Source organism: Stomoxys calcitrans, chromosome 5 (genome assembly GCF_963082655.1).
Source record: "Stomoxys calcitrans chromosome 5, idStoCalc2.1, whole genome shotgun sequence".
NCBI lineage: Eukaryota > Metazoa > Arthropoda > Insecta > Diptera > Muscidae > Stomoxys > Stomoxys calcitrans.
In genome coordinates this window covers 83,957,983-83,984,399 of record NC_081556.1, presented here as the reverse complement: position 1 = coordinate 83,984,399, position 26,417 = coordinate 83,957,983, and the positions used below count along the sequence as shown (strand labels likewise).

General features: G+C 40.5%; 1 protein-coding gene across 1 annotated transcript in view; it reads left to right on the top strand.

The window, feature by feature from the left end:
* Positions 1–26,417, top strand: part of LOC106092652 (uncharacterized) — a 149,596-nt gene that overhangs the window by 37,682 nt on the left and 85,497 nt on the right. Inside the window, exons 2-3 of the mRNA XM_059368832.1 lie at positions 17,560–17,833; positions 18,091–18,581. Coding sequence (XP_059224815.1) covers positions 17,743–17,833; positions 18,091–18,581 — 582 coding nt within the window. The 5' untranslated portion in view covers positions 17,560–17,742. The remainder of the gene's footprint in view (positions 1–17,559; positions 17,834–18,090; positions 18,582–26,417) is intronic.

Below are 26,417 nucleotides of genomic sequence, written 5' to 3'. Positions count from 1 at the left end.
AACGGATCAACGATTTTGCAGAGGAAGCTAACGTTATTTCGGAAAATCAATTTGGTTTCAAGAGGGGGCATAGCACAATTCATCAAGTTGGTCGAATTAAAAACAAAATTATTAACCACAAACGCAATAGAAGATCAACCGGGTTAATTCTACTTGACATAGAAAAAGCATTTGACACTGTATGGCACAATGGTCTTTTGTACAAACTGTTATCTGCCAATACGCCAAAATACCTCTGTAAAATTGTTGCAGAATATTTGGAAAATAGAGAGTTTATTGTTGTCGTTAATAACAGCCCTTCTGACCCAAAGCCTATTCCAGCTGGATTACCACAAGGATCCATTCTGTCGCCAACACTGTACTCAATTTATACTTCAGATTTCAAACCACCCTCCATTGTGGATACTGCATACTACGCCGACGATACTGCCCTCATCACTTCAAGCAAACTTACAGGCGCCCTCCTGAAAAAAATGGAATTGAGCTTAAAATCATGTAACAAATATTTTCGGAAATGGAAAATCAAAATAAATAACAACAAAACCCAAGCCATAATTTTTCCGTTCAACAAATCACCAAAGAGGTTGCCACTTCGTCAAATACAATTTGATGCATCTGAAATCCGTATAGTTAACAAAGTAACTTACCTGGGAGTGACACTGGACAAGAAGCTGACCTTTGGAGACCACATATCTATATCATGTCAGAAAGCAATAAAGGCTTTCAGATCCCTGTGGCCTTTTCTAAATAGGCGCTCAACGCTTAGTCTCAAAAACAAAAACCTAATATATAAAGGAGTTATTAGACCAATATTAACATATGCCAGCCCAGTATGGTCGTGCGCAGCTATATCCCATCTTAAAAAGCTCCAAATCGTCCAAAACAAATGTCTAAAAATGATATACAAGAAGCACTGGCGATTCCCTACTCGCGTACTACATGACGAATCTGGCTATGATTTAATTATAAATTTTATTAATAGAATTAATGAGAACTACACCAATAGGACTCTAGCATCCCACAATCGTAGATTGCAGGATAGTATAGTAATTAACTAAACTAGAATAAGACAAGACATTAATCAAATACGAAATGATTGTGTTGCAGTAATTTATTTTCCTTTAAATAATCTACTGATAATCAATTTATTTCGTTTCATATTTGAACTATTGTAAGATAAACACATATAGGTTTTATTTCCTTTTTTTCCTATACACTTATAACATTGCAAAATCAACTACATATACCTCATTGAATTTATTTGTTGAAATATCTCTATGATAAAACTCATACCATTATACATATAAGAAAAAGATTTTTGGAACAATAAAAAAAAAAAAAAAAAAAAAAAAAAAAAAAAAAGTTCGGCCGGGCCGAATCTTATGTACCCTCCACAATGGATCGCATTTGTCGAGTTCTTTTCCCGGCATCTCTTCTTAGGCAAAACAGGATATAAGAAAAGATTTTCTCTGCTATTAGAGCGATATCAAGATACGGTCTGGTTTGGACCACAATTAAATTATATGTTGAAGGCCTATGTAAAAAGTCAGCCAATTCGAATAAGAATTGCACCCTCTGGGGGCTCAAGAAGTAAAATAGAGAGATCGATTTATATGGGAGCTGTATCGGGCTATTTCAGGCAAATCGAATAAAAATGCGACCTCTACAGGCTCAAGAAGTCAAGATCCCAGATCGGTTTATATGACAGCTATATCAGGTTATGAACCGATTTGAACCTTATATGACATAGTACTTGAAAGTAAGAATATAATACGTCATGTAAAATTTCAGCCAAATCGGATAGGAATTGTGCCCTCTAGAAGCTCAAGAAGTCAAGTCCCCATATTTATATGACAGCTATATCAGGCACAGTTGTTGGATATCATAACAAAACACGTCGTGCAAAATTTCATCCCAATCGGATAAGAATAGCGCGCTCTAATGGCTCAAGAAGTCAAGACCCAAGATCGGTATATATGACACCTATATCAGGTTATGGACCGATTTGAACCATACTTGGCAAAGTTGTTGGATATCATAGCGAAACACGTCGTGCTAAATTTCATTCGAATCGGATAAGAATTGCACACTCTAGAGGCTCAAGCAGCCAAGACCCAAGATCGGTTTATATGGCAGCTATATCAGGTTATGGACCAATTCGAACCATGCTTGGCACAGTTGTTGGATATCATAACAAAACACGTCGTGGAAAATTTCATCCCAATCAGATAAGAATTGCGCGCTCTAGTGGCTCATGAAATCAAGACCCATGATCGGTTTATATGGCAGCTATATCAGCTTATGAACCGATTTGAGCCTTATTTCACACAGTTGTTGAAAGTAAGAATAAAATACATCATGCAAAATTTCAGCCAAATCGGATAGGAATTGCGCCCTCTAGAAGCTCAAGAAGTCAAGTCCAAAGATCTGTTTATGTGGCAGCTATATCAGGTTATTGACCGATTTGAACCATACTTGTCACAGTTGTTGAATGTCATAACAAAACATGTCGTGCAAAATTTCATCCTAATCGGATAAGAATTGCGCGCTCTAGAGGCTCAAGAAGTCAAGACCCAAGATCGGTTTATATGGCAGCTATATCAGGTTATCGACCGATTTGAACCATACTTGGCACAGTTGTTGGATATCATAACAAAACACGTCGTTGGAATCCGTCTGTCTGTCGAAAGCACGCTAACTTTCGAAGGAGTAAAGCTATCCACTTGAAATCTTGCACAAATACTTCTTATTAGTGTAGGTCGGTTGGGATTGTAAATGGGCCAAATCGGTCCATGATTTGATATAGCTGCCATATAAACCGATCTTGTGCATTGATTTCTTGAGCCTCTAGAGGGCGCAATTCTTATCCGATTTTATTGAAATTTTGCACATAGTGTTTCGGTATCACTTCCAACAATTACGCTAAGTATGGTTTACATCGGTCCATGTTTTGATATAGCTGCGATATAAACCGATCTTGGGTCTTGACTTTTTGAGCCTCTAGAGGGCGCAACCGTCGTCCGATTTTATTGAAATTTTGCACGTAGTGTTTTGGTGGCACTTCCAACAACTGTGGTTTAAATCGGTCCATGTTCTGATATAGCTGCAATATAGACCGATCTTGGATCTTGACTTCTTGTTTTCATCTAATTTTGGCAAATTCGAATGGTGGTTATCTATTTTTCGGTCCGGCCGAACTTTGTGCCAATTTGTTTGTTTTCAATTTGAGCCATTAGTCGTATAAATTATTGAACGGAAATAGAGGTATTTTTCAATTCAATTAAAATTTAATTTTATATAAATTTTTATTATTTGAAAGGACCAGATAAATGCATAAACAATTTCTCTTCAATTTATAACGGAAAGTAAAAATACAAATATCAATTAGAAAGCAAGTATCTTCAAAGAAAAACAAATTGGCTTCTAAATGAATATTTTAGCATAATTTTTTCTATATTGTGGTTTATGAACAGTTCTCTTAATTGTTCCATTTGATTTACCAATGCTATTGACAATTAGAATGGCAAATTTTGTCATTTAAAATGACAAAGGTAGTATAAAGTTTACAAAAATCCTCACACTAACTAAAAAGTGTTATATAAGGACCATACAACAGGTTCAGAGAACATGTTGTCTTGGCATAGGCGGAGCGATGAGGACCACGCCCACAAGGCCTGTGGGGACTATTCTAGATATCCGACTCATTGACATACAGATTAAGTTTGAGGCAGCCACTGCGGCTATGAGACTTAAGGCGAAGGGAGAATAAATTGAGGATGGGAGCAGCTCATACCATTGCGGTATAATCGAGGCGATGATATGAAACCTGGAAGTAAGATAGGAGGTTTCCGAGCGGATAGCTAAGACGACACTTGAGGTCGAGTGCAAGGCATTGCTGCCGAAAACACAGTCTTGGATTGAAGGAATCCTATTATTGCCATCTGGAAGGTCATGTTACACGAATAGATCAAACAAGTAAAAGCGTGCTTAGTTCGGCGGGCCGCATCTTGGGAACCCACCACCATGGATTCTGCAAAAAATTTATACAAAACTAATTTAATTGAAGGGCATAATTTTAATCTATACACCAAACTTCTGCCAAACTAGCAAAATTAAAGCTTTAAGGAACAGAATAAGGATAATCGAGAGACCGGTTTATATGGGAGCTATATTGGGTTATTGACTGATTTGAACCGTACTTAACACAGTTATAAGAAAATCGCCATAGAACACCACGTGCAAAATTTGAGCCAAATCGGACAAAAATTACGGCTTGTAAGGGCTCAAGAAGTCAAATCGGGAGATCGGTTTATATGGGAGCTACATCAGGTTATAGACCGATTTGAATTTTACTGGCACATTTGTTGAAAGTCATAACAAAACGCTATGTTGAAAATTTTAGCTAAATTGGGTAAAAATTGTGGGTTGTAAGGGCTCGAGATGTCAAATCGAGAGATCGGTTTATATGGGAGCTATATCAGGTTATAGACCGATTTTGGACCGCACTTGGCACAGTTGTTGAACGTTTTAAAGGAACATCATGTACAAAATTTTAGCCAAATCGCGCGCAATTTATAGCTTCCAGGAGCTCAAGAAGTCAAATCGGGAGGTCGTTTTATATAGGAGCTATATCAGGCTATATTGCGATTTGGACCACAATTGACATAGTTTTAGGAAGTCATAAGAGATCACCATGTGGGATAGGTTTATATATCAGCTATATCAGGTTATAGACCGATTCGGACCGTACTTGACCCCCATCACTTGCAAAATTTCAGACAAATCGGACAAAAATTGCGGCTTCCAGTGGCTCAAGAATTCTCATCGGGATATCGGTTTATATGGGAGCTATATCTAAATCTGAACCGATATGGCCCATTTACAATCCCCAATGACCTACATCAATATTAGGTATTTGTGCAAAATTTCAAACCGCTAGCTTTAAACGTTTGACCGCTATCGTGATTTCGACGGACGGACGTACGGTCGGACATGGCTGGATTAACTTGATCGAAACGATCAAGAATATATATACTTTAAGGGGCCTAGATCAATATTTCGAGGTGTTACAAACGGAATGACTAGATTAGTACACCCCCATCCTATGGTGGTGGGTATAACTAGAGGACAGGGTGGGCCTGAGGATCTACATTGAGAACCCGGGGACTGAGATCTGTTTTAGATTTCCTAAGCATAATACGGTCCTGCAGGCGGAGATCCGAGCGATCCTGGAATGAGTGATGTGGTGTGGTGTTAACGCGAGGACGGCCGATTATGAGCATCTTCATGGACAATAAACAGGCCATAGGGCAATAACAAATACGACAGTAAAATCACGAACAGTCTTGGAATGTAAGAAGGAGATTATCGCCTTCTCTGAGAATGGTACGATCATCATCGTTTGGGTGCCGGGCCGTAACGGAGAAAGGGGAAATGAAGGGGCAGACGATTTGGCAGTGATTACTGACTTAGGTGTATGTCCATAGCGGGAGGGGCGGATTAATATTCGCACCCTCTATTCAGTCTAACCTAACCAAACCTTCCCTGCTTTCGGAATGAAATTAACCTTTGTGTATCTCCATCCCACATGTATGTTCTAAGGCCATCGCCCCATCCAATAAATCGATCTTCCAGTCGATGGCTGAAAAATTGGGACTAAATTCTCCTGGTCTCCCGAGTATGGATATAGGATCTGGGTGCCATTGGCTGAGAAAGAATATCTTTCTTCTTGACTAAGTCCAGTGATGCGCCTGGCCAGAGTTCACCAATCTTTTTTAAGGCCACCGTAGCGCAGAGATTAGCATGACCGCCTATAACGCTGAACGCCTGGGTTCGAATCCTGGCGAGACCATCAGAAAAAATGTTCAGCGGAGGTTTTTCCCTCCTAATGCTGGCAACATTTGTGAGGTACTATGCCATGTAAAACTTCTCTCCAAAGAGGTGTCGCACTGCGGCACGCCGTTCGGACTCGGCTATAAAAAGGAGGCACCTTATCATTAAGCTTAAACTTGAATCGGACTGCGCTCATTGATATGTGAGAAGTTTGCCCCTGTTTCGTAGTGGAATGTTCGTGGGCAATTTTAGTTTCCCACTCCAATGGTTTCTAGGTATGCATCCCAGTTCATCGCCATTGTCGATGATAACCAATACAAGGTTTTCCTTAGCGACATTATTAAAGGATCTTGATCCTATATTACTATTGTTGGAGTTAGATCTTGTAGGGATGGCATGCCCTGCATGTGACCGCAACCTTTTAACTGACTGCTGTGTCGTTTCCGAATCGAGAGGTGTAGCTTTTGGGGTAGCATGTGCAGCGAATCTCCGAGCTCAATTAAGTCTTTCGTTCGCACCAAGCCTCTCAATAAAAATGAGAGTGATGCGCCGTATTGATATGCCAGAGAAGTCTCATGGCCTAAGAAAATTATAGGCATCATAAGTTAAAATAGGTTCCGCCATGTCTTTAAGACTCGAACCAGATGCTTTCGTTAAAAGCTTCTGCAGACCAGTCGTTTGTCGGCTAATGGAAGCTGGCGCATCCACTCCATCAGTTGAGGTCTCAGTAGCAGACAAATGCTACGTCCTGATACCACCACCGCAGCTGTTGCTTCTTTGGAGTACATTCTAAGCCTACTCCCGGGCTCTAGATCTGCCGCATCCATAGTAAACAGACTCAGATCATCAACCGCTTAGTGGATGACATTATTGCAGCTATCATTGAGTGATTTACATTTTTTCCTTTCCCTAACTATCTTTTACGAGTTGCAGAAAATTCTTGCCGAACGAAATAACAAAAAGTCCGCTCCACTCAACGGCCCGGCCGAATCTTACATACCCTCCACCATGGATCGCATTTGTCGAGCTCTTGCCACGGTATGTATTTTTAGGCAAACAAAGGATAAAAGAAAAGAATTGGTATGTTATTGGAACAATATCGAGTTATGGTTCATTTCGGACCATAATTGAACTGAATATTGGAGACCATAGTAGATGTCATTGTGTAAAATTTCAGCCAAATCTAGAAATAATTGTGCACTTTAGGAGGTGAAGAAGTAAAATAGGGAGATCGGTTTATAGGGGAGCTGCATTAGACTATAAGTCGATTCATGCCATTTTCGACAAGTATGTTAAAGGTCATAAGAGAAGCCGTTGCACAAAATTTCAGCCAAATCGGATAATACTTGCCCCCTTTAGAGGCTCAAGAAGTCAAGATCCCAGAATGGTTTTTATGGCAGTCATATCTGGTTATGGACCGATTTGAACTATTCTTAGCACAGTTGTTGAAAGTTATAACAAAACACCTCATGCAAAATTTCAGCTAAATCGGATAACAGCTGCACCATCTAGTGGCTCAAGAAGTCAATACCCCAGATCGGTTTATATGGCAGGTATATCAGGTTATGGGCCGATTTGAACCATACTTAGTACAGTTGTTGGAAGTGATACCAAAACACCATGGGCAAAATTTCAGCCAAATCGAATAGGAATTGCTCCCTGTAGATGCTCAAGAAGTCAAGACCCCAGATCGGTTTATATGGCAGCTATATCAGGTTATAGACCGATTTGAGCTATTCTTAGCACAGCTGTTTGAAGTCATAACAAAACACGTCGTGCAAAATTTCATTCCAATGGGATAAGAATTACGCCTTCTAGAGGCTCAAGAAGTCAAGATCCAAGATCGGTTTATATGGCAGCTACATCGGGTTATCATCCGATTTGAACCATACTTGGTAAAGTTGTTGGATATCATAACAAAATCAGTCGTGCAAAATTTCATTCCAATCGGATAAGAGGCTCTCTAGAGGCTCAAGAAGTCAAGACCCCAGTTCGGTTTATAAGGCAGCTATATCAGGTTATGAACCGATTTGAGTCATACTTAGCACATTGTTTGGATATCCTTAGAAAACACGTCGTGCAATATTTCATTCCACTCGGATAAGAAGTGCGCCCGGTCAATGTGGCAGCTATATGAAAAAATAGACCGATATGGCCCATTTACAATCCCAACCGACCTACACTAATAAGAAGTATTTGTGCAAAATTTCAAGAGGCTAGCTTTACTCCTTCGAAAGTTAGCGGGTTTTTGACAGACAGACAGACGGATGGACATGGCTAGATCGACTTAAAATGACATGACGATCAAGAATATATATAATTTATGGGGTCTCAGACGAATATTTCGAGTAGTTACAAACATAATGACGAAATTACTATACCCCCATCCTATGGTGGAGGGTATAAAAGGGCCTATTTCTGAGTTTAGCAGCTTGTCATTGATACCAATTTTTTGAATTCTTTTTCATAAATTTTGTCAAAATGCTACTTGGTTGTTACACTGTGCGTTGCTAGTAGAATAATAGGATAATCAGGAATCAAACATTACAGAAGCGGCAACAACTAAGAATATAACAACAATTTTAATCAGTATGTTTCCTTTATAACTATCTGACGAACATAGTTTTTGTGCAAATAGAAGGAATATGTGTGAGATGTGTATACACAATAGAAGCGCTATATGGGTTGCTTCACAAACACACTCCTCCAGTGATATGCTCTTGGGGAAAAACGCACACAGGCACAACTATCGTTTGTCTGAGGCAAAGTGATAAGGATAAGTGGAAGGAAGATACGTTGTATTTCTCTTAACTCTAAAGAAATAAAGGAAAACTTTTTTAATTGAATGTGAGATGAAAGGAGTGAAAATGATTGAGGCTATAAATGACAAAGAACTTATAGCGAAAAAATAACAAATATATATATGTTATAGGCAGCCTTCATATGCCAGCTGTATTCCCGAAGAGAAATAGATGACAAAAAAAAAAATATAGTTTTCATTTTGTATTGGAAAAGTGTTTACATTTCCGTCGGATTCGTATGCTTCAGAATTTTTTGATGAGTGCATGCAGTTGCCTAGGGTCCAACAATATTAATACTTATGTTGAGAGACGCAAAAACTCATTTGCATTTTAATTAATATCCACCATAAAATGAGTCTAAACTTTGAAAATTCGTCATATCACATCTGGTCGATCTTGCTACATTCATGACATGAAATCGTAATTCCGTTCGGCGCTGCGATCGGTACTACGGATCTTGCTTTGCTATAGCCGTTTGACGAGAATTAAGACCTCCACATGAAAATGTGGCTACTACAACAACAACAATGTCGTTCGAGCGTCCCGCCAAACACATGGTCCCTCATTTGGATATTAGATTCGTATTATACTCGCAAATACCTTTCATTTGAGTCTCATATTACCATAGTCGGTAAATATGTCCGATTTAGGCTTGTTGAGGTGGTCCCCCAAACGCTTGGTCCGACAATTGGACACAGATAAGTTTTCTAATCTTAAATATCTTCGATTTGAGTCCCGTATTGTCGGGATTGGCCTAAATATATATTCGGTACAATTTGGGGGTGGGGCGGCTCCCTTAGGTAACCCATTCGAAATTTATATACCAATTTTTTTGTTTTTAGTTTACTATAAGAGGGGACACAAAATTTCGCTTAAATCGCACCACCCATCTCCGAGGTCTGGCGTTTTTAAAAATTATGGTAAGGGGGAGGGTCCGCCCCCTTCAGATATCAAAAAATGTAGTAAACTATTTTCACCTCGGTATCATTATCCACCATCTTTGAAAATTTCGAATCAGCCGTTTTTAAGTCTATACGAAACAGACAAACAAACAAACACAAATTCAATCTTATATATAAAAATCAATTTGTGTTTGTTTGTTTGTTTGTTTGTATGTTTGTGTGTTCCATATAGACTCAGAAATGGCTGAACCGATTTTCTTGAAATTTTCACAGATGGTGCATAATGATCCCATGGTGAAAATGGGGTACTAAATTTTTTGATATCTGAAGGGGGGGGGACTCTCCCCCTTACCCTAATTTTCAGAAACGCCAGATCTCGGAGATGGGTGGTGCGATTGAAGCGAAATTCTGTGTGCTCTCATATAGTATCGTAAAAATAAAAATTTGGTATCCAAATTTCGGATGGGGTACCTGGGGGGGCTGCCCCACCCTAAAACCTACAAAACATACACTTGCTTGAAAGGTATTTAGGATAAGAAAACGTATCTGATATCCAATTGTCGGACCAAGTGTTAAGGGAACTACCCCAAGACCCTAAACACCCCTAAATCGGACATATTTACCGACCATAGCAATATGGGACTCAAATGAAAGGCACTTGCGAGTAAAATACTAATCTGATATCCAAATGTGGGACCACGTTTCTGGGGGTCCACCCCTTTCCTAAAAAACCCGCCAAACAGGACTTATTTACTGACCATGAGAATATGGGGCTTAAATAAAAGGTATTTGAATGTAGAATTAGAATCTGATATCCAAATATGAGATCAAGTGTTTGGGGGGCCGCCTCTCCCCAAAAACCTCCCTCAAAGGGGACAAAATTACGACCATAGCAATATGGGGCTCAAATGAAAGGTCTTTGGGAGTAAAGCACGAATTTGATATCAATATTCGGGAAAAGTGACTATGGGGCCACCCCACCCCCACAACACCACCCAAAAAGGAAGTATTTTCTGACTATTGCAACATGAGGTTCAACTAAGAGGGTTTTTAAAGTGGAACACGAATCCGATATATATTTTCAAGGTCAACTCACTTAGTGGCCGCCCATCCCCCAAAACACCCCCAAGCCGGTTATGTATGCCGACTATGGAAATATGGGGATCAAATTAAACGTATATGGGAGTAGACCTGATATCAACATTAGGACCCAACTGTCTAGCGGACGTCACACCACTATAACAACCACCAAATAGGACTAGGAGGAGTGCAACTAAATATTCATAGTTTTCAGGGTCAATACCCCAAACCGGAGATATTTGCAATAAGGAGTTTAAATGAGATTAGAAAACGAATTTGGCATCCAATTTTGCAGGCAATGGCAACATGGGGTTCAAATAAATTATATATAGATATATGAGAATAGAGCACGTTGCTGATATATTTTCCGGGCTTTGTGTTTGGGGGACCACCCCAATCCCCAAAACATCCCTAAATCGGGCATATTTACAGACCATGTCGATGTGGGGCTTAAATGAAAGCTATTGGGGGGTTGAGCAAGAATTGATACCCATTTTCGGGACCAATTTTCTGGAGGTCTACTCCTTTCCCAAAACACCCCACAAACAGCAATTTCTTACTGACCATCGCAATATGAGGCTCATATAAAGGTATTTGGGAATAGAATACGAATTTGATATCCAAACGTAGGACCATGTATTTAGGGCATCACCCCTTCCCCAAAACACCCCCAAATTGGTAAAAATTTTTCGACCATGCCAATATGTGGCTCAAATGAAAGGTATTTGGGATTAGAAAACGAATTTGATAACCTATTTTGGGGCCATGTGTTTGAGGGACGCCTCATTGTGTAAACTCCCCTAAACCAATGGCAATATGGGGTTTAAATAAATGGTTTTTCAAACAAGAGCGCGATGCTGATATTTTTTCAGGGCCAAGTGTCACCCTCGAAAACATCCCTAAATCAGATATCATGAGAATATCGGGCTGAAATAAATTTTTTTAAGAATGGAGTACACCTTACATCCAAACTTAAATTCGTAGACCAATAAAGATAATATGGGATTCAGGTAAAGGCACTTATATTGTTAAACTGTTAGTCAAGCGATATACTATTTTCGTAGCATGGTATTTCACTAAAAGCTCTTTAATTGTCGAAAATAAATATTCCAAGGAAACTTTTGCTCGCCGAGGTCCATCAAAATTGGTTCAAAATTGGATATAGCTCCCACATTGTACTTATAGGGTAGGTGTAGGATATTATACAGTCGGCACCGCCCGACTTTGGCCCTTCCTTACTGGTTTTCAAATAATTTTACGTAATGTGGTTGGTATCCAAAGTTATGCCCAGCCGAACTTAATGCTTCTTTACTAGTTAGAACCTGCAAAGCACTTTCTTTAGAATCCTAATTCATCGAAATGGGTTCAATAGATCAAATTTATAACCCCTAGAAGTTTGGATAAGTATGAAGTTATCAACATTTACACTACCTTACATATCTAAGGGAAACTGGTAGAAGTCGAATCTGAAGTTTATACATTGAGGTTACATCTGGTTAGAAATACAATGATGGATTTATTATGAGCTGAATGTGAAATTTTTCAAGGATCTTTGCATTCTTGTGTAGAAAGCAACACCACTTATTTCTTGAAATTTAAAATTATGTAATTAAAAAGAAATCGCAAGCAAATGTCTATCTCATACTAATGTTGTGCGACATTTGTAAGTATTTCAGTCATATTCTACTTCTCCCTATGGGTAGTTGGTTGTGATATGCAGTATGCTCATCCATAAAAAGGATGCTCCATATTATTCCGTTGAATTTGTAGATTTCCAAAAAGAAGAGTTTTAAAATGTAATTGCATAATTTGCATAGTGGCAAAGAGTAGTTCCATTTTTTTTTGTTTCCACATCAAATTAATTTTTTTTTTAACAATATTACTTTTTAATGTTTTTAATTTGTGCATGTACGAGGGCATCGATTGCATGGATGCCATGCAATTAATTGCAATTTAAACCATATATCTCAATTAAGGCTGCAAAAAGGTAACTTATTTTTACTTGTATTAATTTTTTCGGGATGGCAATTAAGAAATCTATAGCAATAATTGGGTTACATTACGATTTTTTATATGAAAATCTGCTATGTATATGAAATTATATGTTGATTGCTTTTCCTATAAATGCTACAAAATGTCTTGCTCTAATCGAGAGATCGGTTTATATGCCAGCTATATCCAAATCTGGACCGATCTGAGCTAAATTGAAGAAGAATGTCGAAGGGCTCAACACAGCTTACTATTTCGAATTTGGGCGGCATCTGGAATAAATGCGCATTTTATGGGCCCAAAACCTTAAATCAAGAGATCGGTCTATATGGCAGCTATATCCACATCTGCACCGATCTCAGCTAAACTGAAGAAGAATGTCGGAGGGCTTAATACAGTTTACTATTTCAAATTTGGGCGGCATCTGGAATAAATGCGCCTTTTATGGGTCCGAAACGTTAAATCGAGAGATAGATCTATATGGCAGCTATATCCAAATCTAGACAGATCTGCGCCAAATTGAAGAAGAGTGACGAAGGGCTTAACACAACTCACTGATTCAAATTTCGGCGACATCGGATAATAAATGGGCCTTTTATGGGTCCAAAACCATATATCGAGAGATCGGTCTATATGGCAGCTATATCCAAATCTGGACAGATCTGCGCCAAATTGAAAAAGGATGTCGAAAGGCCTAACACAACTCACTGTCCCTAATTTCAGCAAAATCGGATAACAAATGTGGCTTTTATGGGCTTAAGACCTAAATCGGCGGATCGGTCTATATGGCAGCTATGCTCAAATCTGGACAGATCAAGGCCAAATCAAAGAAGGATGTCGATGGTCATAACACAACTCACTGTCCCAAATTTAAGCAAAATTGGACAATAAATGAGCCTTTTATAGGCCCAAAACGAGAGATGGGTCTATATAGCAGCTGTATCCAAATCTGAACCGATCTGAGCCAAATTAAAGAAGAATGTCGAAGGGCCTAACACAACTCACTGTCCCAAATTTCGGCAACATCGGTCAATAAATGCGCCGTTTATGGGCGCAAGACCTTAAATCGATAAATCGGTCTATATGGCTATATCCAAATCTGGACCGATCTAGGCCAAACTAAAGAAAGATGTCGAAGTGTCTAACACAACTCACTGTCCCAATTTTCATCAAAATCGGATAATAAATGTGGCTTATTTTTTTTTTTTTTTGTTTAGCCAACATGCAGGGGATGACCCCTATGAATGCAGTGCATTGGCGAGAGGAAATTAGGAAGTGGAGAGGGGGAAAAGGAAGTAGTGCTTATTGACATTTGTCTTAAATCTTTGGATGTCAAAGTGGGTGGAAAAAACATTAGCCGGAAGTCGATTCCACATACGAACGGTTCGGGCGAAATAAGAATTCTCTCTATAATGCATTGTGCGGTCCGCTGGCCAATCAATTACAAACGGATGTGAATTTCTGGAGTGTCTAGTATCCCTGTCATACATCCTTACATCAGGAATAAGAAGACGAATATCAGACGAACACACACCATGAAAGTACAGATAGAATAGCGCCAAAGAACCCACATTGCGACGATGATGTAGGGAGGCAATAGAGTTGGATACCCCACTGTCCCCAATCAACGCTATCGCTTTCCTCTGTACACGGTCCAGTGGCTACAGGAATGATTTTGAAGCTCCAACCCATACATGTGAGTTGTACTCCATTTTCGGCCTTATGAAGTGGTGTAGATGTTAAGAAGATCAGACGGAGTGAAGTAATCCTTACACCGTTTAAGGAAGCCTAAACATTTGAATGCTTCTTTCGACACTTCGAATACATGTTTAGCCCAACGGACATCACTTTGTATTTTCATGCCCAGAACTTCAAGAGCTTCTGATTGCTCAACATCTACACCGTTGATAGACAAAAATGATCGTAATGGGTCAGCGAATCGTTTGTGTGACAACAAGCAGCACTGAGACTTCCGTGCATTAAAATCTACTCGATTCATTCGACCCCACTCAGAAATGGCCAGCAAATGCTGGCAGAGTGTATCGTCCATAACCCGCCTCTTGTCCTCAATCTCTCGAGGACTCGGCCTATGGTCGAATGAGTACGAATGACAGAGATTGCTGTTATCCGCAAATGAGTAGATCGGATTCTACTTATTTGCGGATAACAGATCGTTATCTGACCCAACAGATCGTTGATGAAAATTAGAAAAAGAGAAGGAGAAAGAACAGAGCCCTGGGATGCACCTGCGGTCAATTTGTGCTCATTGGAAGAGAACCCATGTATAACGACTCGAATATAGTACGATCTCTTACCAACACCATGAAGCCATTACCGACACCAAATGCGACAAAATTTGATAGTAGTGCACCGTGCCAGACCCTATCAAATGCCTTGGAGATATCCAGAGCCACAACCTTACTCTCACCAAACTGGTGGAGTGACTCCAACGTTCCGACAGAAGTGCCACGAGGTCGTCCGTAGAGCGATTTCTGCGGAACCCGTACTGTTGATCGCTAAGAAGGCCATTAGACTCAAAATACCTCACAAGATGGTGATTAACCATGCTCTCTATGACTTTGGAGAGAGCGGAGCATATCGAAATTGGCCTATTATTCGCAGGGTTGTTTGCCTCACCCTTCATGGGTATTGGCTGACTGTTCGCAACCTTCCAATGCGCCGCGAAGACTCCCGCACGGTAGGCAATGTTGAAAAGGTTGCGTAATGAATAAGCGAGCGTCGAAGAGCATTGCGTAAGACAAGTGTTTATATGCCATCCGGGACCGGGGATTTATTTACGTCTAGATTTTCAAGAACCCTTTTAACTCCACGAGCTCGAAAAAATATTTGGGCCATGATGCCAGATACATTTTCGATTGAGGGGAGTGGTTGATTGCTATTCGGCAGGGAAGAGTTCCCTGCAAATATATCAGCCAACAGGTTAGCCTTATCAACCGGGTCAGTGAACGTTTGATCGTCCTGAACAAGAGTTGGAATAGATGAATAACTACCTTTTACTCTTTTCACGAACCACCATAAGCTTTTACTTCCTCGTGTAGAAGGAAGAACCTTAGTACGCAGACGCTATTCGTAAAGAAATTTTTCGCGCCTATGCACATTGTCACACGAAGATCTTGCCTGTTTTGCGCAGCACTTCAGTATTGGCATTTTTAACCAAGTGCAAGTTCCTGAATGCAACCTCTTTCGATCTGACAGCATCTCTGCATGTCTGGTTAAACCAACTATGATTTAGCCATTATAGTCTTCATTCCATCATTCAATCCATCAGGTAAAAAATCTAAGATTAGCCATGTTCGTCCGACTGTCTGTTAAAATCACACTACAGTCTTTAAAAATAGAGATATTGAGCTGAAATTTTGCACAGGTTCTTTTTTCGTTCATAAGCAGGTTAAGTTCGAAGATGGGCTATATCGGACTACATCTTGATATAGCCCCCATATAGACCGATCTGCCGATTTGGTGTCTAAGGCCCATAAAAGCCACATTTAATATCCGATTTTATTGAAATTTAAGACAGTGAATTGTGTTAGGCTCTTCGACATCATTCGTCAATTTGGCCCAGATCGGTTCAGATTTGGATGTAGCTGCCAAATAGACCGACCCTAAGTTTTAGGGTCTTAGGGCCATAAAAGCCACATTTATTATCCGATTTTGCTGACATTTGGGACGGTGAATTGCGTTAGACCCTTCGATATCCATCGTCAATTTGGCTCAGATCGGTTCAGATTTGGATATAGCTGCCATATAGACCGATCCTCCGATTTAGGGTCTTAGGCCCATAAAAGCCACATTTATTATCCGATTTTGCTGAAATTTGGGATTGTGAGTTGTGTTGGGCCCTTGGACAACCTTCGTCAATTTGGTCCAGATCGGCTGCCATATAGACCGATCCTCCGATTTAGGGTGTTAGGTCCATAAAAGGCGCACTTATTGTCCGATGTCGCCGAAATTTGGGTTTAGGTCCATAAAAGGCGCACTTATTGTCCGATGTCGCCGAAATTTGGGACAGTGAGTTGTGTTAGGCTCTTCGACATCTTTCCTCAATTTGGCTCATATCGGTTCAGATTTGGATATAGCTACCATATAGACCGATCCTCCGATTTAGGGTCTTAGGTTCATAAAAGGCGCATTTATAGTCCGATGTCGCCGATATTTTGGACAGTGAGATGAGTTAAGTCCCTTGATATACTTCTGCATTATGGCATGGAATGGTCCATATTTGTATATAGCTGTCATATAGACCGATCTCTCGGTTTTAGTATTTGGGGCCATAAAAGCCACATTTATTGTCCCATGTCGCCGTAATTTGGGACTTTGAGCTGTGTTAGGCCCTTCGATATCCTTCTTTAATTTCACTCAGATCGGTTCAGATTTGGATGTAGCTGCCATTTAGACCGATCCTCCGATTTAGGATCTTAGGTCCATAAAAGGCGCATTTATTGTCCGATGTCGTACAGAGAGTTAAGTTAAGCCCCTCCACATATTTCTGCAATTTGGTGTAGATCGATCAAGATTTGCATATAGGTGCCATATAGACCGAAATCTCTATTTAAAGTCTTGGCCCCAAAAAGGAGCATTTATAATCCGATTCTACTGAATTTTGACTCATTGACTTATGTTTGTCATTTCGACATCCATATTGTATATGGTTGACTTGCACTTATTAGTATTTGGTCCAAATCGGATTACATTTCGATATAACTGCTATGGGATATAAGGAATGCAATTTTCACCAGATTTTGGTGAAAGGTGGTTTACATATATACCCGAGGTGGTGGGATTCCAAAGATCGGCCCGGCCGAACTTAACGCCTTTTTACTGGTTTGATTTGTATATTCCACCTTCTACAGGGCCACCATTGCTTATGACGTATTTGATACGCAAACCCACACAAAAGAATGTTGCTCATACGCTCTAGTATACTTTAATTTCAGCTCCAAATCGCCATAAAAATGATTGTATCGTGAGAAATTGGAAAGCATTTCAACAAAAAGAGCAGCAAATCATCAGGAAGACGAAGCATATCAACCAAACATACCACACACCACATCACCTACGACCACAATCAACTCAAGCGAATCAAAACAAGTAACAAAGTTACTGAAACTAAGTTAAGGATGTGGAACGTCCAAAGGATCATATGTATATGGATATGTTGTGTGTCCTGTATGTTTGGTTCAACACAACTATCGACGCTAGTTGCAGCTGGTAAGTATGCGTTCACTCATGTGTCGTAAAGCAAGCGTCCTTAGAAACATTTTAAATTTAAAATATAGAAAAACAATTTATATACATATGTAGTAAATATACAGCAAAAAAAAAAAAAAAAAAAAAAAAACAACAACACAATTTTCTTAAGTTACATTTAATGCGAATCCTTACTAACGCCATTGTTCAATTGTCTGTTTTCGGTTTTCTCCTTTGGTTTTTCTCTCCCCTTCCATATGGTCCATTGGATTTTCTAGTGCCCTATGAATACTTCGATGATCATGACCAAAGTTTCTATGACTTGGATACGGAGCAAATACAGGCAAAATATGACACACGTTTGCTATCGCAGCACATGCTGAAACCCCCAGAACCTCAGCATGACGAACAGCATACGCTTGAGAGCAAAAAGGGTTCTCAACGTGATGGCACCTTCGTTGATGGCGGCGGTGTTGGCGATGGAGGTGTTACGGATGGGGAGCACAAGGAACGAGTTCATGGTGCTGCTTCTATTGTTTTAGATACAATCAACAAACGCAACGAGGGCACTGATGGCAGCACAGACATTTTAAGTAAATTGAAAACAAATGATGCCAGCACGAACAGCTACACCAACAAAGGCAACAAGGACAACGCAGCCGCTTGGTTAGATGAAACAACGCCAGCAATTACGGAAAAGCCAGAAATCCATTTGCCACGTGCAGCATCCTGCTACACAAATGGCCAAAAATACACCCACGGCCAAAAGGTATTTAGACAATTTGGAATATGTTCAACTTAAAAAAAAAAAACAAAAACAAATACATTGATCGATTTTATTGTGTATGTTGCCTTCTATGCGAAATGAAAAACAAATGTATGTTGCCTTTGCTCTGTAAGTAATTAAATTCTGTTGAGATCTCATTCGTATATAATAGCTCGTTGAAACCATGCAATCTAATGCAACTGCATAGATACCGCAAGTTTTTATTTAAAATTTGTTCAATTTGAAAAGAATTAATCGATTGTGGGAAAAGTTAAAGCTAAAGCTTTTTAGAGTAACATTTTACTATTATTTTCCGTATGTATAGAAAACTGACTCACCATCTTACACAGTTATGCATTGTATGCATAATCCATAGGGTTTGTCATTAAAAAACCATAAGCCTTTCCAATAGGCCCTAAAAAGATTCGTGCGAGCATTGATGCATATCTATTTTTTTTGTCAATTTAACCCTAAATTGAACCAAAATTGAGCAAAATAATGATACAAAGGGCCTAACGGAAACACTGGAATCTAAGATGTGGTTGACCGAAGGCTAATCATTACGGACATTACGATGGAGTAAGCTTTAAGGAGCTTTCAACCATTTAAGTCACTCGAACCTGATGGAATAATTCCGGCATTACTGCAAAAGGAGGCGGGCTACTTCGACATCTAGCGAATTGCTCAGATATAAGGAGCATTGCTATATCAAGAAAAAGTCGGTGGAGACCGCCCTATAAGAGGTTGTGCGTATAATGGAAGAAACATTCGATGCCAAGATCAACAGTCTTAAGGTATGCATTGACATAGAAATGGATTTTTCAAATGTGAGCACTAAACAAGTAGAAGCGTGCTAAGCTCGGCCGGCCCAAATCTTATATACCCTCCACCATCGATCGCATTTGTCGAGTTCTTTTCCCGGTATCTTTTTTAGACCAACAAAGGATAAAAGAAAGTAACTGTTATGCTATTTAAGCTATACCAAGTTATGGTCCGATTCGAACCATAATCGAATTGAATGTTGGAGATCATTGTAGAAGTCATTGTGTAAAATTTCAGCCAATTTTTGTTTGTTTCTCTTTCGTGACGAGCTCAATGGTCGGAGAGGCATATGGAAAAGGAAAGCCAAAGATAGCAACATACACCAACCACTATGGGACGCGTTTCGTCTTTCGTTGGAAGACTTTTCAATCATATTAGGTGGGATGGCTTCAAGGGCTATGCGTTGGTATGTTGTATTTGATAGCGAAAATGCATCTATGATACAATTACCACACTCGACAACTCTGTCCATTAGCTGTACTTTTCCCAATGCATGTATTTTTGTGTAATGACAGACATTCTTTTTGTGACAAATTACACTTCTTCCGTACTACACATGATTTTGTCCATCTGTTAGAAGTTGTATTGATGGCTTCGAACGCTAAGACAACGGCAATGGCTTTCGCTGTTACTCCGTGTGCCCAGGTTTCAGCCAATTCGAATAAGAATTGCGTCCTTTAGGGGCTCAAGAAGTAAAATAGTGAGATCGTTTTATATGGGAGCTTTATCAGGTTATACGCCGATTCAGACCATATATGTTGAAGGTCATGGCAGAAGCCGTTGTACAAAATTTAGCCAAACCGGATAAGAGTTGGGCCTTCTAGTGGCTCAAGACCAAACTTTAGACAGTTGTTGGAAGTCATAACGAAACAATTCAGGCAAAATTTCAGCCAGATCAGAAGATATTTACGTCCTCAAGAGGCTCAAGAAGTCAAGACCCCAGAACGATTTATATGACAGTTGTATCAGGTTATTGACCGATTTTAAAAATACTTAGCGCTGTTGTTGGAAACCACAACATAAACGCCTCAAGCGTTTATATATATAAACCAATCAAGATCAGAAAGTACTTCGATAGCAGCAGTTAGTGAAGAATGTAAGGATAAATCGTCCATACCGCAAGTGGCCAGTGTCCTAAGAAAGAGTGGTTCCACAGCTTTCTCACCTGCCCCTGGATGCGTACGGAAGCTCATCATGATAAAGTCTAACGAATCTTGTGAGGACGAACTCCTGGTGGAGTCAGAAGACGAGGCTAACACAACAGTGGTGGAAGTTCTGAATTCTGACTATAGTCCGGTTTCTTCAGATAAATCTCCACCATTGAAAGGCCAATTCGGTGGTACTAAAGTTCCTTCTGATGGCTGGGGGGATTTGACGTGGTTCTTATCCAGGAATCAAGGGTGTGTGTAGGAATGGTACGTGGACTAGGAATTCCTGGATTTAAACTTCTCAAGGGTACAGAGAATGGGAGACACGGAGCCTGTATTCTTGTAAAGGGTAGTCTAAATGTTTTTCTTCTTCTGTCGCTAAGCACTGAACATTTAGTAGTAGCCAGCCTTGAAATAAACAAGCCCCATTACTGGCTGGCTTCCCTATATATGGCACAAGATTCAGAGATGCCGCCTTCAAACCTTAAGTCGCTGGTTGAATCTGCTTCTGTAGGGAAGAAAAGCCTCATTGTAGGAAGTGATGCTAATGCACATCACCAGATATGGGGAAGTTCGGATGTCAACGAAAGGGGTGAGATACTTGTAATATATTATATGCTGCAATCTGGCGATTTGTAATAAAGGGGATAAACAGACCTTTATTACCAGGAACAGGCAGGAGGTACTAGGTATTACCTTTGCATCGGAAGATGTAAGTGGAAGAATATGCGACTGAGAAGTGTGGGATGACCGCAGCTTCTCTGATCACCGTTATATTAGTTTTAGCCTTGGAGAAAATACTGAGGTAGTGGTCCCTCGGCTAAACAGAAAAAAGGCGAATTGGAATAAATTTCGGCACAAATTCTGCACGTCTATCCCTTTTAAACCCGAAAAAGGAAGTGAAAACTACTGAGGAGATACACATAGTGGTCAAGCGGATCACGAAGGCCTTGAATGACTCGCTTGTATCAGCATAGCCTAGTGCCAAGCCAAGGGGCAAACAGCGACCGTCATGGTGGACCCCAGAGCTGGTTGGTGAAAGGAAGGACTGCAGAAAACTCTTCAACAGAGCAAAAGCCACAAGAGCACCACACAATTGGGACATTTATAAGGCTGAGCTAAGAAAATTTAAGGGCGAGCTGAGAAAGGCTCACATCAAATTCTGGGTAGAATTCTGCAGCTCCGTGGAGGATACACCTGAGGCCTCCAGGCTAAGGAAGATTCTGCCCTTCTATGGTGGGGTATATTCAGAAGTCAGAGAATGTATGGACAATGTCTAGTGAGGATCTAGTCTTTCCTCACTAGACATTGTCCATACATTCTCTGACTTCTGGATATACCCCACCATAATAGTACTCGTTGATACACATTTCCCGAGAAATTATCCAATGGACAACGTGGCGCCTGAAGAGGTTGTCACTGATATGCACTCGCCAGAGGCTACTAGGGAAATTATGTCTGGGCCGAAAATCCTTTGGGCGATAAGAAGTTTCGATTCCTTTAAGTCGTCAGGCCCTGATGATGTATCACCGGTTGAATTACAAGCTGTGTCTGATAGACTGATTCCCTGGCTTAGGGAGATATACTCTGCTTGTATCAGAATGCCATATAACATGTGGGATGAAGGGACACGAAGGTCATTTTCATTCCGAAAGCAGGAAAACCTTACCACTCGAAGGCGAAAGATTTTCGTCCTATTAGTCTGTCATCTTTTATGCCGAAAACTCTTGAGAGGTTGATAGAAACATATCTTAGGGCAAAGATCCCTGAAGATAGCCTGTCGCAGCAGCAGCATGCACATAGTAAAGACAGATCCACTGAAACATCTCGTCACATAGTGGGTTCTCTCGCTATCAAGGAACATACAATGGTAGCATTTCTTGACTTTGAAAGTTCTTTCAATAATGTAAAACCGACGTCAATCATGTAGGAGTTGGAGTTTCTAGGTATCAACTCTACCGTAAGAAAGTTTATTAAAACTTATTTACTAAAATATGCATTACGGCAGGCTTGGAATCTGTGGATCAAAAAAAAAAAAAGATGGGTCAGCAGAGGAACACCTCAAGGAGGTGTACTGTCCCCTCTACTTTGGCATATAGCCATTAACAAAATATTATTGTCTCTGGAAGGAAAACGCGTAAAAGTGGTCGCGTATGCTGATGACGTGGCAATTGCGCTTAGTGGAAAGTTTCCCACCACTATAAGAGATATACTTCAGGAAGCTCTACGTGCAACTGCAAAGGGGGCTACCGAAAGTGGTCTGGGCATAAATCCATGCAAGACAGAATAAGTTCTTTTCAGCAGGCTGCCTACAGTGGAACCTGTCTCCTTGGTTGGAGAGAATGTTCCATTTACAGAAAGCGCAAAATACCTGGGTGTTTTGCTGGACAGGAAATTGAACTTCAAATCCAACATTTTGATAAGGGTAAGAAAGGTCACTTTTGCCATATACACCTGCAAGAGAACCATTGGCAAAAGTTGGGGGTTTAGACCGCGTATCATGCATTGGGTATATACTGCAGTTGTCAGAACTATAATGCTATATGGTTTGTGGTTTGGCGGACGGCGCTTCAATAATTCACCTACTGCACAATACTTAACCGGATCCAAAGGATTTTGCATCATAACCGCACTGAGGACTACAACATCTGATGCACTGATTTAATGCTACATCTTACGCCTCTGGACATTGTGGCTACCCAAATTGCAGCGACCACTGCCGTTAGGTTAAGGGAGCTTTCCCATTGGTCATGTGGCGGCTACGGACACCGTGTTATCCTTGATACAATATCCGATGTTCCAGGCAGTGTGGATTACACCCCACCTGAGCCGCTTTTTGATAAAAAGTACTGTACTACATTTCTTGATAGAACCGATTGGAACTACGAAATCCCTGGTAACAGAAGTTACATAGACTTCTATACGAATGGTTCCAAATTAAACGACCAGGTGGGCTTGGGGTGAACTCTAAAGATCTAGAACTGGTCATATCAAAAAGGTTGCGCGACCACTGTAGTGTATATTAACCGAAGATCTTTAGGATTAATGATATGGTGAAATGCCTTAGATATAATGTCATTCCTACGATTGGCCCTTTTTAATCCCTGGAGAACGTATTTCTGAACAGAATAACCGCCCTCGAGTGTCGCAAATCTCTCAACGAGATGGCTGAACAGTTCAAAATTCCCCTGTTCTTTGTACCGGATCACAGAGATATCCCAGGGAATTGTAAAGCGGATGAGCTTGCGAGACTCCAGGGACACTGGAATCTGTGGGTATGCCTCTAGCGACATGTAAGCTAAGTTTTCAGGACCAGGCCCGAAGCACAACGAATGATAGATGGTCACAAAGAGTGGGCTGTGAGCATTCCAAAACTATATGGCCTCATCTAGACTTGAAGAGGTCTACTGCTTTGCTGTCATAGGCTAGAACAGACGTCTCGGTCGTTGTGTCCGTCATGACAGGTCACTGTCTAATCGGAATACATGCTGACAGACTGAAGGTTACCAGCAACGAATTTTGCAGAAGCTGTAGGAACATCGAGGAAGAAGTGACTATAGAACACCTTCTGTGTGTGTGTCCCGCACTAGCAGTTAGAAGGAGTTCCACTTTAGGTTCTCATTTCTTTGAAAACCTGTCTGATTAAGCGGATGTGAGCATTCGCAAGTTATTGGGCTTTTTAAATCTGGAACTGGATGGTTCAATGGTAGGAGCTAGAACACATCTTCCTTCTTCTGTTTCCCTAGTACCATAATGGACGAAAACGTCTAAGTGAGTCCGATGGCAGACTGCCACTTGCTAACCTAATCTAACCAAGATCTGCTTTAAATTTTAATTTTCGTTTTTATTGCTGTTCCACAAGGTTAAATTGCGCTTTCGTAGCCCGTAGCTCGGTCAAAAAGGATTCAGGTTAACCAAATTTATTGACGATAGTCCTCTGGCCTTCACTGCCAAGTCGTCTGCTCTTTCATTCCCCCTTATTCTGCTATGACCCGGCACCCAAACGGATTGTGCCATTCTCGGAGAAGACGATAATGTCTTTCTTACACTCCAAGACTTTTTGTGACCTTACTGTCCTGGTTGTTCTTTTCCTGATGGCCAGTTAACTGCCCTGAAGATGTTCTTTCAAAGCAAACACCCAGATTTAATGCATTTATGCCAGCATTTTTTCCAAGACTCAAAGCAAATTTAAAAATTAATTTTTTGTGAGCAGTTCTTATCTCCTCAATCGTAGGCTATCGAACTGTGAGATGGAATTGAAAACAAAAACTAATTAAAAATTTTAACATTTGAGAACGAGTAGAGATAACTCTTTGAAATTCTTTGTCCGAAATAGGTAATTTGAGCGTTTTAGTTAAGAAATTCGGGCAGCATTTATTTTTATACCCTCCACCATAGGATGGGGGGTATACTAATTGCGTCATTCTGTTTATAACTACTCGAAATATTCGTCTGAGACCCCATAAAGTATATACATTATTGATCGTCGCGACATTTTATGTCGATCTAGCCATGTCCGTCCGTCCTTCCGTATGTCTGTCGGAATCACGCTAACTTCCGAAGGAGTAAAGCCAGCCGCTTGAAATTTTGCACAAATTCTTTTTATTAGTGTAAGTTGGTTGGTATTGTAAATGGGCCATATCGGTCCATGTTTTGATATAGCTGACATATAAACCGATCTTGGGTCTTGATTTCTTGAGCCTCTAGAGGGCGCAATTCTTATCCGATTTGAATAAAATTTTGCACCATTTTTGTTATGATATCCAACAACTGTGCCAAGTATGGTTCAAATCGGTCCATAACCTGATATAGCTGCCATATAAACCGATCTGGGATCTTGACTTCTTGAGCCTCTAGAGGTCGCAATTATTATCCGATTTGCCTGAAATTTTGTACGACGGATCCTCTCTTGATCATCAAAATACGTGTTTATTATGGTCTGAATCGGTCTATAGCCCGATACAGCTCCCATATAAATCGATCTCTCTATTTTACTTCTTGAGCCCCCAAAAGGCGCATTCTTATTCGAATTGGCTGACATTTTACACAGGTCTCCAACATATAATTTAATTTTGGTCCAAACCGGATCATATCTTTATATCGCTCTAATATCAGAGCAATTCTTTTCTTATATCATTTTCATTCTTTTCTTATATCACCATACCACTACTGTGGTACTAGGTATTAAAACTTAGCTTCTTTTGTTTTTAAAACCCAGACCCCCCGCCGCGGGGTTACTGTGAGCACCAAACGGGCTGGAACATTGAGGTCCGATCTGTATGGTTTTCATTGCTGGCACAAGAAGCTTAGCTGAGAGCTACCGAGCCCACAGGTTGCGGCTAGTGAAATGCTCCATACGGCAATAGCGGACAATCAGCGGTATCGAGCAGAGAGTCTCAGTGAGAGGCCGGACGGCACCGGATCCTGCACATTTACTGAGCGGATATGATTCTCGGTATGACAAGGCCAGTTATTGGCGCCTTTAACTAACCAATGGCCACCCTTATTCCGCGGTGATCGGTCCACTTGGACCAGAACGAGCTTGCTCACCTACAAGGAGCTTGACGAAGATCGCCACCTCCACATGCAAATGTGGCTACAAAAACATTAAGAGCTAGACCCATTGATAAGTATTCTGATTGGCTCAGAATCACTTTCTGATTCGATTCAGCTATGTTCGTCTGCCTGTCCGTCTGCTCCATAATCTTTTCTTCTTGGATGTCCTCACATCTTCTGCAAAAGTCGTTACTGCAACCCTAAGTCTGTCAGCATGTTTTCCGATCAGACAGTGACCTCTCACGACGGACGCAAAGACTGCGACGTCTGTTCAAGCCAGTGACAGCAAGGCGGTAGACCTCTTTAAGTCTAG